Here is a 16,144-nt window from a genome sequence, read left to right on the forward strand (position 1 = left end):
TAATAGAAACCAAAACCAACATTAAAATTTCATCCATGCCTACAAATGCCAGATAGGCATTGCAAATGATCTTCTAACACTTGATAGTGTTTAGGTTTATTTCTTGGTTTTCACTCAGGTCTCAAGCATGGAAATGATTGAAGACTCTAACCGTACAAGCCAAAGTTTTCTCAGTGTTTATTATATGTTCATGAACTGAAATGTTGTTTTAAATAACATTTGGCAGTGAAGCTCAAAAATCCAGTGCAAAATGGATCAGATAGTAACTCTACCTGTCCTGGTAATGTTCTGGTAGTCGTCACCGCACCTGGTCTAGTAGTGAAAAGCTTGGGCTGATGTTTGCTTCGGAGGACAGAATACAAATGTCCTTTCTTCTTCTCCTGCCCCGCTAACTGGTGCTGTTTCTGCTGCTTATCATGTTCTTGTCTATTATTTTCCAAAGCCTAATCATAATTATATCCTAAAACCAGTAGCTCTTGCGTCACAGCTGCCTCTTGTAGATGCAGAACGTCTTGCCAGTTTAGTGTGTATTCGAGTGTTTGCTAGCAGCCACATGCTGTGACTGAAGACTCCCTGCAAATGCCAGTTCATCTTTAATTTTTCAGAAAGAACTATAAGCGATGAGTGCATTTCAGTTGAAACTCGCAAACGTCTCTTCAGTTAATTAATCCTCAGTTTAAGATACTCAATGAATCTTTGTGAAAGCCACTACAAAGACTCATAGCAGAGTATAAATTGTGCCGGAGAACCTAGAATGACCAAGAGTCTTCTGAAGTGTGCTGGTTTAGGTTCAAAACTACTTTTTGTGTTGATCAGTTTTAAAATATATTTTACACAGACATCTGCATGAGTGCATATTATCCCTTATTTTTCCATCATAAGCTGGGTGAAGGTTCAGACTTAACAAATAACACTAAAGTTGATTTTTAATTGTATTATTCTGCATTATTCTGTTAATTATAATTATTTATAATAAGATTGTTAGCAATTTTGACTAGTTAATCCCCCTCATAAAGAAGAGTCAGATTACTGACGTCTGAATGTAAAGACATGATGACATAATGTATCAGTTGCACTTAGGAAATAGTTGACTGAGATTCAGCAGTGGGCTTCATACATTGCATTAATGCAATACTTTGATGCCATCATGGGCTATCATTAATCTTGGAAAGGTTGTACAAGACCTATTCTTTGCTGGAATACTTAATAACAATTAGCTGTCTAATTGCAAAGAATACTGAAACCCAGTGTGCAGGTGGTGAACAAAAAATGGAATTACGGAACAGCTTCTACCTCCAGGCAATAAGACTGCTAAATAGCCAACCTGCAGCTTCTTCAGCAAATCACCTGTAATGGCTACATGGACATACAGTTTTAATTGTATTTGGCATACTGCACTACTTGGACATAATATATTGCATACACCCTGGACACATAACAGATCTATTAATATTGCATTTTGTCTGAGATATTTTGTCTTATTTTATTCAGTTTTATTCAGTTTCTCTTGCATCATTATTTATTATTATGTAACCTTATTTTGTAACCTTAATTTAGTGATTTTTATCCCCCCCCCGATGAGTTAGTAGAAAAGACATTTCATCGCCAGTAACTACTGCTGCATGCTGTATTGTTGTGCATTTGATAAATAAACTTTGATTGATTGATACATGAGGGACACATGCTTCATCGTTTTCTTGACATACGAATGAGTGCACTTGTGGTGCCAATCTAAACAGGCACATTTTCCGTGGTTTGGGTGCACTCATTCCCATAGAAGGCAAAGTTAATGCCAATCACTGCTTAATGGTACTGAGTGACAGTCTACACTCTGTGTTGCAGCATTTCTTTCCTAGTGGAAGTTCTACTTTCCAGAATATCAATGCCGCCATCTACAAAGTGTGTATGTTCACCCAGGGGTTTGATGTTGGCCTTCTTGGTCACAAGGTCTGAGCCCAGTCTAGCATTTATGGGATATTCTGGATTGATGTCTGGAACAGATATCTTACTTTCATCATCCATGAGTGTTTCTGACCCACTTCATTACTTAGTAATGTTCTTCACAAGGTATGATAACATAAGATAGTCTGCAAAGGAATTAGGGCGATGTGGCTCATGTTGCTGTTTACTGGCAAAGTAAATTTTAAAACCTTGTTCAACCATGTTGCATGACATGAAATATCAGAAATATCACCAGACTACGTCTTATTTAGTTGCTAACTGTTGCAAAAAAGCAGGGAAACACTTTAGTTTTTTCTTTGAATGACTACTGTAATGCTCTACTCGCTGGTGTATCTAAATCAACATTGAACACACTACAGTAAGTGCTGAATTTGGCAGTCAGAATCCTGACCAGGTCTAGTGCAAGTGATCACATTACTCCTATCCTGGAGTCATTGCACTGGCTTCCTGTCCGGTTTCGTGTCGACTTCAAAATCCTCATGCTCACCTACAAGGCTCTGCATGGCTTGGCACTTGTCTGAGTTATTATCATTACTCCTCATAACCTTTGCTTGTCTAGTTCTGGTCTCCTGTCTGTCCCCCAAGCCTGTCTGCACACTGTGGGTAACAAGGCATTCTCCTGTTATGCCTCAAAGCTCTGGAACTCTATCCCTTAAGATATCAGACATTCAGAGTTCTTTCAAATATAGACTCAAAACCCTTTTAGAAGGGCTTTTATTTAACATTCTGTGTGCCCCTTGGTTTTCCTACTGTTTTCCAAACACACACCTACTGTCCCCTCTCCATGTGTTTTTTTTCTTTGTTGTTTTTCTGTAAAGCCCTTTGAGAAGCCACTTTTAAAGACACTATATAAAAATAAAGTGTATTATTATAATAAATGGTTAGTCATCAACAGGAATGCTCTGGACAGATATTCCGGATCCCTTCTTCTGTCAGCACTTAAGTTCCTGGTAGTTTCGCACTATAAGTAAATGACAGCACCAACGTGGAATGCTGATCGGTGAATCCTTTATCGCCTATGTGGCAGTGATTCATGTACTGTACATAAAAGTTTCTCATCCTTAAGCAAGCAAGAAGAAAACACCCTCCTAGAACATTACTGGCTAACATACCATAGCTGACTGATGTGGATTTGCTTTTTCAAATTATCTACAGGAAGAACATTCAAGGGAGGTGACCATGAAACATCTCATTGCTCAACAGTGCCAGTACAGTGCCAAAAAATAGTAGTCAGACCCTTCTGATGCTGCCCTAATTTATAATACAAAATGATACAAGTTTTTAAGCCTAATACTTTCTCCAACACCTGAATGCTCAACCTGAAGACTTCTAAGAGCAAGATGATACATTGAATGTCAGAAAAAACTAAAGAGAAAAAACTGAAATGTGTTGATTATGTTTTTAGGCCTGTGAACGTAATTTTTAGAGGGAGCACCTTAGGCAGCAATTACAGCTCCAAGTGTTTTTTTGTCTTTACCTACCTTGCACACATCTGGTGAAATGGTTGCCTATACTTTTTTGCAGACTTGCTCAGGGTCTCTCAAGTTGATAGGACATTTCTAATACACAACAATTTTCAAGTCTTTCCACAAATACTCAGTAGGATTCAAGTCAGGACAGAACCATTCAAGGATATTCACTTTTTGTTATTCTTAAGCCCCTCCAACATAACTTTGGCATTATGCTTTCCTGCTGACAGGTGAATTCATGTCCCAGTTTAAGGTCTGAAGCAGATTTTCCTCTAGGATTTGATAGTACTTTGCTCCATTTGTGTCACATCAGTCTTGACAAGCTTTCCAGTCTGTGCTGATAAGAAGCAGAACTATGATATCATGCTGCCACCACCATGCTTGACAGTGGAGATACTGCTGACTAAGTGATGTACTATGTAGGGTTTGGGTCAGATGTAATGCAAATTCTTCGCATTACAACAAAACTTTCTTATTTTGTCTCCTCTTACCATACAAATGTTTGCTAAATGTTTGCAATGTTACTTAGGTGCTTAGTTTGTATTAGTAGGAGTTGAGGTGTTTCTTTTTTAATTCCGTACAAGCCCCCTTTGTGGGGTGACTCAGATATTGTTGGCCCTTGGACACTTTCTCTCATGTCAGCCACTGAACTCTGTAACTCTTTTAGAACAGCTGTTGGCCTCACTTTTGCATCCTTAACCAGGTTCCTCATTGTCTGGCTTTTCATTTTGGAGGAACAGTGTTATCTTGGCAGTGTCTTATTGCCTTCTAGTTCTAAATGATTACAGTACCTTCACCATGCTGACGGGGATATTAAAGGTCTTTGAAATGTTTTTATATCCTGCTTTTGACACTCTCTAGAACTTTGTTCTAGAAAGCTCCCTGGTCTTCATGGTTGAATCTCTGCTTGACATTTACTACCTGACTGAAGGATCTTACAGAGATAGGAAATTTGTTCTGAGATGATGTCTACCACTCTTACAGCACACAGACTAATCAACTAATTGAGTTGCTCATTTAAGTAATTTTGTCCAACTGTATAAATTTCAACTTTGCCACTTGGCTTAGTTAGCAACGGGTTTGAATACTTATGCAACATAAATGTGTGGAGTAGGCTGTTCTGTATATATAACAAATATCAATTGGTACTTCAAAGTGTCATGACTGCAAGCTTAAAAGCAGCAAAATTTGAAAACAGGGGTCTGAACAGTTTTTCAAGGCACTGTATTAAAAAGCCTCTTCTGTGTTTGTTACCTTGGCAACCACTAAGTAAGTTATATTGAAAGACGGGGGCATCGCCTGCTAGTCAATTATCCTATTGCATATGCAGTTATAACAAACTATTAACCTGGCTAAACTATGTTAGATGTTAAATCTGACCTGCTGTTTATATTGAGGCTAATGGTTGGAAATGGGTTTGACATTGGTGATCTTACATTTGTGCAAGTTAATGACTATAAAATATAAAGTATAGGAAACTGCAAATCCATTTAATCTGTTTTTCTTTTTCAGGCATCCAGGAGTTTCCAGAAAACATCAAGAACTGCAAGGTGTTAACCATGGTTGAAGCCAGTGTAAATCCCATTTCAAAGTAAGGCCTCCCTGTTTGTTTGATCCTCTGTCATGAATAACCTTCCCCAAGCCCCTGTTTGGTTGACTTGTGTGCCTCTCATCTTGTGCAGATGTTCTGTCTCAAGAAATTATCTCTATAGTAATTAATCTGGGCTTTATGTCTGGGCCAAAATTAGTGTCTTGAAAGAGGCAGCCATATATCTACTAAAGTATTTGTTTTTGTCTGAGGCTGAAATCAATCTAATATGTATGTGGCACCCGCCTTATACTTCGAATGTCCCGGGATTTTTTAAAAATGGTTTGCTCACACTGCCTAGCAAAAGAAGCCATATTGATAGACATACACATGATTTTAACACTGCTGTTGTGTATTGTTAAATTTGTTAGAGGCTAGTTACTAACAGGGGACTGAGTGTTCAGAGTGCATGAATCAGTGTGGAGATTGATGTGCAGCACATGCAGTTAGGTCCTCTTCATGGGTGTGCTATATCTCCATCCACAACTTTGACGTTAACCTTTACAATTTGATTAATGGCATATAAGGTGTGAAAACAGTCTTAACTTAGTTGTCACTGTGATGTCCCTAGGCTGCTGTTGACCTTTTTGAAAGGTGAGACACATAATCAGAAGAAATTACCCGCCCCCCCCCCCCAACAAATTAATCAAATCCAGTCTTTCATAAAAACTGTTGGCCAGAGTTTTGTGCACCACTGAATAATAACTAGCAGGTGTGTCCAGACTTGTGCCTAACTACTTAATTAGCACAGTGGTGCTCTTAGTGACCCCTTGGCTGATAGTTTTCTATGGTTACAAGGCAGCTTTATGGAGCAGCCGACGAGCCCTGGCTTTGTACCAGGGCCTTGCTGCACTCTTCCGCTACAATTGCACTCCACTGAAGGTATCATAATGAGTTCTAATTTTTAATTGGGAAGCTCTTATTGTTGAACTGTTACATATAGGTGTAGAACCTTTCGTTTTCAATCAAGGGCTGTTTTTTTACACACACTTGATTTGGATGGGCTGAGTGTTTTTCCGTGTCTTGGGCTTCGGCGACAATCCCAGTCCCCCTGCCTTCGCAGACAGGAAACAGCAAGGAGGAGCAGGCAGACATCTCCCTCCCGCCCACCTACAAGCCGCTCGTCCTTTCACACGCCACAGGCAGTGCTGCCCCGTACCGGAGGTTCAGCACCGATTGGGGAAAATTCAGGTGTGCCCAGGAGGCAAGAGGAGGTTTATCCCACCCTGCCCTGGCTTGCGCTCAAGTCAGTTGTGTGTAGCTGGTTGGGTCACAGCTAACCAGTTTCAGACATCCAGGCTTGAAGGATTCAAGTGTGACCCCAGTGTGAGCACAATTGCCTTCAGAGCCACTCAGGTGTATGAACATGAACATTTAACGGTTTAGTTAAAGAGTGACACAGTTGTTACCATTGCTGCCTCACAGCTCTGGGGCTATGGGTTCAGTTCCTGGGGTGCTGTCTGCATGATGTTTGTATGTTCTCCCCATGTTCGTGTGGGTTTCCTCTGGGTGCTCTGGTTTTCCGGCTTCTGGGGGTTAATTGGCTTCTGGGAAGATTGGCCGTGGTATGAGTGTGTGTGTGTGTGTCCATGTCTGTGTGTGCCCTGTGATAGACTAACTTCCTGTCCAGGGTGTATCCCACCCTGCTGAGATAGGCTTCATCCCCTCCGTGACCTTGAATTGGATGAAGCAGTTAGAAAATGGATGGATTACAATGATTTGCAGAAAACAAATCGGCTTATGAATAAAAAAAATATATTAAAAACATTTGGAAAGTCTTAGTTTGGGCACATCTCACTTGGAATGCTGTTCCCAAGATTTTGATTCTGTTTGGTTAATGAGGTGTTGATGTCATGTGGGTGCAGGAGTTGGGCATAACTGCTGTAGTAGCTGATTTGATCGCCTGCTCTTGTCTAAGCTCAAGGTGCGCAAATGACAGGGGTGCCGTTTAATTTGCAGTGACATTTCTTTGAATTGATCGAGGTCTAGAAACATACCAGTAATATGGGTTAAAATTAGAAAAACGGAAAGCATTGTCATGTATGGTTTCTTTTGCTAGTGGAAGCTTTTTTGTCATGACATTTGGTACAGATAAAATCATACAGAAAAATCCAAACATTTGAGTTCAGTTGTTTTAATAAAATAGTATTATAATGTGTGTTAAATTGAACCAATTTAAGAGGAGAAATGTTTAAGATGACCTGTCCAGTTTAATTCCTTCATACCCAGCCTTCTCTTGTCAATGCAAATTCTGTTTTTGAATCAAACTGAACGAACAACTTAACATTTAATCTGTTTTCATGAATTCCTCAGGCACCTCCTAGGTGCCGTTTGCTCTTCATTGAATATACTATCTGACAGTGCTTTATCCCATCGTCTTGTGCCTGAGAAGGAAGAATCACCTTGCTAGAAAAAGACCAGACACATGGTGTGTTTGAGCAACAGTGTGATGGGCAATCACTGAAATAAGGGGTTTCTAAAATGCTGAAGAGCACCGTTTACAGATTTGGACTTTTTTTCTTGCAATTCATTTGTGAAACCATTTAAATGTCAGTTGGTTAAAGCAATATTCATCACACAGTGCTTGGGGTGTATTTATACCTGCTGACTACCCTGTATCCTGTACCCTGTAAGTCAATCAGTTCTTCAACCTTATGCATTCCTTTTCTCCCCTTCCTCTGAATAGGCTTCCGGAAGGATTTACTCAGCTCCTAAGTTTAACTCAGCTATATCTGAATGATGCCTTTTTGGAATTTTTACCAGCAAGTTTTGGCAGGTAAGGGCGATATTTGTTCCACAGTTGGCAGCAGAAGAATGGCAGCAAATTCTGTTCTCAGACCAGTGTAATAAAATATCTCTTGCTGTGGAAAGTACAGTTAATGGCAGTGGCTGGGGTGTGTTGCTTCTTGGGCATCCTGTGCGAGCTGTAGCCCTGCGTCCTCTGTTGCTGTTTTGTGGCCTGTGTCTCTGTTACTGCAAGCGCCAGGAAGGAAATCCGAACCGGCAGTGGTATTAAAAATATACTTCCTGCATATGGACCACAGTATTACAGGTGATTAAAATGGCAGTCACATGGAAGAGTTTTTTTTGTTGCACGTTTACAGCCTCATGACTGTAGAAACCTTGTATATACAAATATTTTGAGAATGTATTGTTTTGTAAAAAAAATGTGGTGTGGCAAGTTCTATAGTATAATATTAGAAAGTTCACAATGCAGGCAGTGTATATCTATATATATATTGCTGTTTTTAATCTGTAAGTCATGAATGCTGACAGACTAAGAATAATTAATACTAAGTTACTAATACTAAATGCTAACTGTAACTCTGTAACTAAGATGAGTGTGTTTCACTTTTCACCTCTTTGGACAGAAAGCAGCTATTGAATACACAGGTATATTTCTGTCCCTTATACTGCATTTAAGGACACAAGATAGTAGTAATGTTTTATTTAAAAATATAACTTTTTCTGATTACCTCTGATTCAGCAACACACCATTTACATTTTCTGTTAGGGGGCTTAAAAATCACATTCTAACTTACCAATGCACAGAAAATATGCTATTTTTATCCCTGTACCTCTGCACTTATTCTCCTGTACCTAACCATGGGAGAGCTGTGGGTCTTAAAAGCTACCCTTCATGTACTTCAAAGAAAATACATTATTAATTTTCTTTAGCTCGGATAAGTCAATTTAAATGCTTAACTGCTAGTATAAACTCATTAGCTTCCATCTTTCTTTAAACGTTCTATGTAGACTATTCATTTAGGAGAAAGCTTTAGAATTTGAGCACATTTTTCATTTACAAACTTACTGGTAGAAAATTATTTCTATAAAACCTATAACTGATTAATTGTATTTTATAAGGAAAGTAAATGCTGAACAGTTAGTACATAATGTCAGTGGCATTTCAGTTTCAAGAATGTTTGCGGTATGATAAAGTGCTCTCAGCTGCTCTTTAACATCAAGGCTTTGATCTCAGTTGGGTTCTGAACCAGTTGCAGTCTTTTCACTGTGGTGTTTTTAAAAAGCACACGCCAATCTCATTCCAAGGATAAGAGCACAAATGCATTGAAGAGTGTCTGATCTGTACTATTTGAGAAGGAATATATCTTTTAACAGTGAACTTGAGAACTATTTGAAATCCTGAGCATTTATTCAGCATGCATGCAGTTTTAATAAAGTTAGAATATTGTTTCAAAATGTGAGGTTATATTGTTTTGCGGTTGCTGTATGTATAAAGTCTACTGGCTAAATAGAACAAATTAATATTTTTGTGCAAAGGTTAACCTTTGTATCTGTGTATTTATGTCTGTGTTTATGGTGACTCTTAAAGCAGTATTAGCTGATAAAGGCTCACTAATATTTTCCAACATGATGTTTAATTTAGATAAAGATCTTGGATTTTCAACACTGTAATTATAATACCAACTTGACCAATACTACCAACAACATTTTATTTTATTGTTACTATGCCCATCTTTTTAATCTTTTTCTGCTTCTGTCTGTTACCCTCAATTATTTTACATATTTCTAGAAAATAGTTTTGTAGAAATGTCACCTAGCTTACAGTAGAGTGAATTAATTTTGTCATACTGTAATTATTTAAGCTGTGTTCTGATGTGCTACTAAGTCATTCTGATTATTGACATTCAGGGGCTCACTTTTGTAGCTCAGTTTTGTTGTGCTTGATTTTCCAGATTGACCAAACTGCAGATTCTGGAATTAAGAGAGAACCAGTTAAAGATATTACCAAAGTAAGTAGACCGCTTCTTGAGTCATCATACTGAACTGGTTTGGAAAAAGGATTATTTGTTTTAACGTTTTAAGCTATGCTTTCTATAGATGCTACTTTTGTTATTTTTACTGGCCACAGCCAGCTTGCAGAATATTTTTTATTCTTTCTCTTATTATATGAATCAGTGTGATCCATCTCCTTGGAGTGTCTCTGTAACATTTTTATTCTAGCTGAACTCTTAATGACCTAAATCAGTTTGTTTGGACTGATTTGCCGAGGTCAGGAAACCTGTAGACACACTGTCCCTGCAGTGTGATTTGGACAACCTGGTAGGAGTCAGTGGTTCTTGCTTAAACTACCCAGGTGCAATGAGTTGCTTCATTACAACTTCATGAGTTGTCTGAAGTGCTAAATTTGTCTGTTTTCAAACTCTTAACTATTGAATGTGTTCAAGGCGTTCTTTCATGTTCTGTATAAGATTTGTACAAAAATGCCTATTGCAATTGTGTTGTGCATGTAGTGTCCTGCATACCAAAGCATCTCCAGGTGCTTTAACAAATCGAAAAAGCTCGTGCGCAAAATTCACTAATGTTATAACCACGTGCTCAAGGCTAACAGGTCCAAATTTTGTGATTATGTGGAATGATTAAAAATTAACTTTTGAGTGACCCAACCTGTAAAAAGCAGCATTTACCTTGTAGAGGATTCATTCTGTACACGATAGTGCCTGAAATCAAGAAAGATGCCACACAGTCATGTGCCAGCACCTCTGCATTCTACTTCTCAATGAAAACTCTGACCTAAGGAGTATGTTACAAATGTTTGAGTGTGGTTTTTGTTAAAAGAACAGAGATGTAACAAGAGATCAAGCTTAGAGTTTTGCTTGAGATTTATACTCTTTATACTCAATTACCGTGTGAATGGCTGGTGTGAATGGCTGGTGTTTAGGAGTCTGGACTCCTGACTGGAAAGTTGTGGGTTTGTATCTCTGGGAGGGACATTTCTGTTGTCTCCTCAAGCAAGGTACTTCATTCAGATTCCTCCAGCCACAGAGAAGGTAAAAAATGTGAAATGAGAAAGTCAAGATGGCTTTCCCCATGAATATGACTAAGTGCTAGTTTGTCAGTTGCCATGACTCAAAGTGGGAGGTTGAAAATGGTCTGTAGCTTCCCTTTTCTCTGGAAATTGATATTTCTTTCATACAAAATCTCACTGACACCAGTTGCAAGTTTAAGAGGAATATGCCCTTACTCTTTGAAAAGCTAAGTAAGCCAAGGGTCTAACATAGGTTAGTAACTGCCCAGAGACGAAAAGAGCTCTTCTGACCTGACGGTCACAAAAGCCAAAGCAGCAGCTTAATTAACCAGGTCTTCATACAGTAGATGATGTTTAAAACTCATGACCCTTTATAATGGAGATCTTCTGTTCTGATCATCTTTAAAATAAAAGCTGTTATTGTTCTTTGTTTCAAATAATGATGCAAGACTGTTTGGCATTAAATATAGAAATGAAAGGTTCTTCTTATATTGCTTGAAATGATGGTGTTATGGTGTGAAGTCTATTTTCTAAATAAGTAGCAAAAGCTGCTCCACCAAAGCATTAACTTGCCTCTTTCAACCTTGAGAACTTTGGTCTTTAGTATGCTATGGAATGTAGTGTGTATTAGAGATTATTAATAGTGTAAATAGGAAGTTCAGTGTTTCAAACTGCAATTATAATAAACTGATCAACAGATGTCATAAGAGGGAAGTAATTATTTTCGTTTAATTTTACAGAATTAAGTGGGTGACTTGAAAGAAAAGACAACAAAAAACGAGTTGTAAACAATTTTTAAATTAGTCCAGATTTTCACTAAGTTATTCTGTTATTCACATTATTTTTAACAGTAAAATACAGCTATCAAAACTATCATTAAATAGGTAGTACAGTTGAGAAATATGAGGGATGCAAAAGAATTTTAAAGTTATTATTGATAACATTGGTGTTGCAGTTTAGAGTGCAGTTAAGAAGTTGATAAAACTTCTGTGTGCCTTATGTTCTTAAAAACAAGGTTGGTTGGTATTATTTGGACATCTGTGACAATTTGACTGCATGCTGTGTAGTTCCATAGTTTGTATAGTTACTCAGTCATGTCTCCTGCGGCTTTCTCTTGACAGGTTTTATAACACATTAGATTTAGACTTTCTGTGGTTCTTTGCTTACTTGATTCTACAGTATTCCTTCACTGATTGACTGCATGGATCTTAATACCTTCAAGCTGGTTTTAAGTTTTGAAGTCAATCTTGTTTGTCTGCCATCTGACCTGAACTCAGTTGTTTTTTCATGTTTCACACAACGGTAATAAAGGATTCTAATCCTGAAGTCCTGTTTTAACTGGATAGAAAGAGTACATGCAGCATACTATTTTTATCTTTTTCCAAACAGTATGTTCTCCCCATTCCCCAATGAATGCATCCCAAAAGTATTTTTTTAATTAATGTTTCATATTGAGCCCCTAGACTGTTGTGCATTCTTGTCAATCCCAGTTTGATTGTGTGCATTTTAAAATAAACTCCAGTCATAATTAGAGAGCATGAGGGTTAGCCAGAACAAGGCATTCCATATGAACTAACAACTATTTATATTACTCTTGAAGGCTGAGATTTTAATTGCACAATATTTACACCTTATTGTCTGAGCTCAAGCAGTCAAAGATACGGCTTCAGTACTGTGTTGTGACAGATTGTCAATAACTGGAGATTTAAAACACAGTCCTGAGTGCTCTTGTGACCTTGGGTCACATGCTAATTTTGGAATTGAGAGAAGGTGCTGGTGTATTGTTAATGTGATGATGATAAGAAAGCCTGCAAATCGGTATTGAGGTAAAGTGAAAGGTCATTATACACAACTAAAGATCTGCGTGAATGGTATCTGCTGTGGGTTTTGTGCTTATGGTGTGTGCATTGTAAATCAATATGTACTACAGGGTTTTATTTTACTGTTTTTTAATTCAGGCTTTTCTTTGGTCAACAATATGTCAAGTTAATATATGGCCAGAAATGTATTATGCTAATCCAGACTATTGTGTTTGCAATCAGCCAAGTGATTGAAAAAATAAAAACCTCTCCTCTTGGAGAGGAAAGATAAATGCTGTGCTGGACAGATAATGTTTTAGACATTCAGGCTGATTGATTTGTCAGCAAAACTGTTGTTACAGTACATGCTGTAATGCAATTTAACACCAAATTGTACCAAATAAGATGGAGACACAGGATGTTTTTTACAGCTTCATTTCAGCATTTTAATGTAGAAATATTGTGCTTCTCTAAATAGAGTGGGCAGGTTGCTGCAGATGTCTGAAGGTGTTTTGTTGAAGTTCACCTTGGGTGAAATGTTCAGTAGCAGGAACAGAAATTAGCTTTGAAATAATGAAACAGCTTTGTGTGACAGCTCCGTTTCATCAGTCAGTGAGTTTGGTCTTAGTATAGGAGCTTAGTGATGGAGTTGAAGTATAAAATAAGAACTGCTGACATGTGTCTTGTGTTGATCTGACCATGCTTGAAAGGTCACACCCATTTTTCATTGGGTGAAATCTTACCGGCATTTGGCAACAGTACTCTCTTATGTGTAAAGAGAGCCAATGGTGTTTTTTTTTCTGTGCGTGAATATTTTTTATACATAAAAGGTAAAATTTAAGTGCTGTAATGCACAATTACTTTCCCTACTCTTGCTTGTGGTAGGGTTGACTCACACTCATTAAGAGGAAGTAATTACTGTATTCTACATAAAGTATGAAATATGCAATTGGGAGATTGCGTTTTTAAATCTCCAGTTTAATTTCAATTGTTTTAATCGCTTGACAGCTCTAATTCAAACCTAATTAATTAGAAGTTACTGTTCAATTGAAACTGATTAATTACTTCATTGACTGGAACTGAATGGAATTGGGTGCTTTGTGTTTAATGCAAGAAGAATGGAAATTATCTGGAAAGGTTTTTTTTAAAGATATTGAAATACATTTTAGTGAAGAGCTTTATAAGAAACCTTTTTAGAATCGCCAGTGTGAGACATTTAATCGAACGTATTTAGCTTAGCAGTATTTTATGTTCTTATTCAGGGACATTTTTACTAATTTGTCTAGTATGAGAGAAGTTTTAGTTGATCTCTGACTGAGGGAGAAGTGTCTTGGGGTACACGGTTGAAGGCAGAACTTACTAATGGGCTGCGTCCTCTATTTTCTTCTTATCTTTTTCTTTATTTTTGTCCCCAATAAACTCTAATAACTGGCCAATAAAAGCTCGGTTTTCCTTTATATGAATGCCTATAACCTTATACCAAAACCAAGATTTTACACCACATATTTATGCTATACAGCTATGGCTACGGGCCCTGTGACTGCTCACAGGCAGAATGACCGAGGAAGTGATGGCAGCCTCCTCCAGTGCACCCCACCTCAAGCCAGTTGATTTTTCACACAACACAGGGCTACACAGCCCTATACTGGCGGCTCCAGTATTGTTGTGGTACCTGTTGGGGAATCCCGGTCTCAGTTGCCTTGTAACTTAGGGCAGGATTGAACCTGTGATGCCTAGATTATAGATTTAAATGTGCTCTCATTAGTGGCCCCAGAACACCTCCTTTTTAAGGTAAACCTACCATTGAAGAGTTTTCAGTGTAATTGATGCACGGCTGCCAGCTTGTACCCTGCGCCAACACCTGGTGAGTTTTTAGCTTGTTCTCGGATGTTAGCTGCTACTGAACTGTCCAGGAAAGACCCTGGCAGCATTCATATCAGTTTGGTAATTGGTGTGCTCCTAACAGCTGCCTTTTAATATACACTCCCCTGTAGGTCTTGCAAGATCAAAGTAAAGAAAGACTTTATGTATCTCATAGATTCCATGATTAAGTTTTTGAGTTGTGGGAAGTACAGTATACTTCATATAAGTACAGTACATAGCAAGTCGTGCAGCAAGTTCCTTGTGCAGATATATAGCATGGAGGAAGCGTAATGAGCTGTCCAGCAGAATCCACCAGAATCCACCAGGACTCTGTTTTGCTTTGTTCTTGCTCATGTTTCTACTGATTATCGTCTCTTTCTCAATTCTGTGTCTCTTATGTGTCATTTTATTTACCATATATTTTTAAGTGTGTGCTCTATTTTGGTGTTTATTCTAATTAGAGGATTATAAAATGTTATTTCATCAAGTGAAATGTTTAATTTAGAAATATCTTGAACGAGACCTCAGGAATGGAACCTCTACATCAGTCATGGACTGGGTTTGAGGCTTTTGAAGGGCTCAGGTCTTGAGAGCTCTAATGTAGAATCATAAGGGTATGGTCACTTATTAAAAATGTGTGCTGGCTTCATCTCTTTCAAAATGTTGTCTTGATTTGGAGGACCTTGTGTGAGGTTTTTTATAACCCTGGACTCTGTCTGTTGATGAAATGCTGTGCAAAGCTACCAAGTTCCTCTCTCCTTGCAGAAGCATCCATAAACTGACCCAGCTGGAGCGCCTGGACCTGGGAAGCAATGAGTTCACAGAAGTGGTGAGTATCTGCAGCAATGGGAGGAAATTGGGGATCAGATCAGGCCACATTATCTTATTCCCTTTTCATCAGTGGGAAACTAGATAACAACATGCTGTGTTCAGTCTATGCTCTGTACGTTTTTCACAATAAAAGTCTGTGCTCTGGGAGACATTGCTTTTCATCGCATTGTCAGTTCAGAAAAACTCTGCAGGACGTGTGATTTTGTACAATATGAGCCATTAATGCAGAGTTTGATTTCAATGCAGGCTTGCCAGTAGTAGATCAGAAGGGACTGCTTTAAGCACTGGTCCAAAATGTTAAAAAATACTTTTGCTTTTTTAAAGGTTGAGATGAAGACTTAAGGATGGTATTTCTAGCTGGTTCTTAAATTGTTTTGTTAGTTTGGGGGGTTGTGAAAGTTTGTGGAGCTGGAGATGGCTCAGCTAGCACGGGTGCTGGGATGAGTTTTGTGGCCTAGTTTTGGCTAGTCTGAGCCTGGGAATTTTAATTGTCTGTGACATGGTCCCTCCATGGTGTAGGATGGGTATTAGCTGGCTAGGGTTCTCTTGGTACAGGAGTGAGTCTTTCAACTTGCTTCAGAGAGACCAGTGAGGGAAACTTTTGCTCTTCTGTCTCTCCTGTGTCAGAGCAGCATGACTTCAAGTCCTCCTGCCCATGTGGATACAGGAGATACCAGAGAGCCTAATCTTAAAAGGGAACTGCAGTCCCAGTTTCTAAGACCGGTTATTAAATCTCAGTAACAAAATAAATTGACCGTTTGACAAAATTTTTCAAATTTCAAATTAAACACAAAATTATGAACTTTGTCATTTATGTACTGTATGGTCCCCATGTTGTTGCAAACCGCTGGTCTCGCCA

The 16,144-nt window shown here is 38.4% G+C and overlaps 1 protein-coding gene across 5 annotated transcripts in view; it reads left to right on the top strand.

Moving 5' to 3' along the window:
- Positions 1 to 16,144, top strand: part of erbin (erbb2 interacting protein) — a 130,159-nt gene that overhangs the window by 70,570 nt on the left and 43,445 nt on the right. For all 5 annotated transcript variants that reach the window (XM_088629299.1, XM_088629301.1, XM_088629297.1 and 2 more), the window contains 4 exons: positions 4,944 to 5,022; positions 7,706 to 7,795; positions 9,720 to 9,776; positions 15,220 to 15,283. In XM_088629299.1, the coding sequence (XP_088485425.1) occupies positions 4,944 to 5,022; positions 7,706 to 7,795; positions 9,720 to 9,776; positions 15,220 to 15,283 (290 nt within the window). The remainder of the gene's footprint in view (positions 1 to 4,943; positions 5,023 to 7,705; positions 7,796 to 9,719; positions 9,777 to 15,219; positions 15,284 to 16,144) is intronic.

Source organism: Lepisosteus platostomus, chromosome 4 (genome assembly GCF_059453375.1).
Source record: "Lepisosteus platostomus isolate fLepPlt1 chromosome 4, fLepPlt1.hap1, whole genome shotgun sequence".
Classification (NCBI taxonomy): domain Eukaryota; kingdom Metazoa; phylum Chordata; class Actinopteri; order Semionotiformes; family Lepisosteidae; genus Lepisosteus; species Lepisosteus platostomus.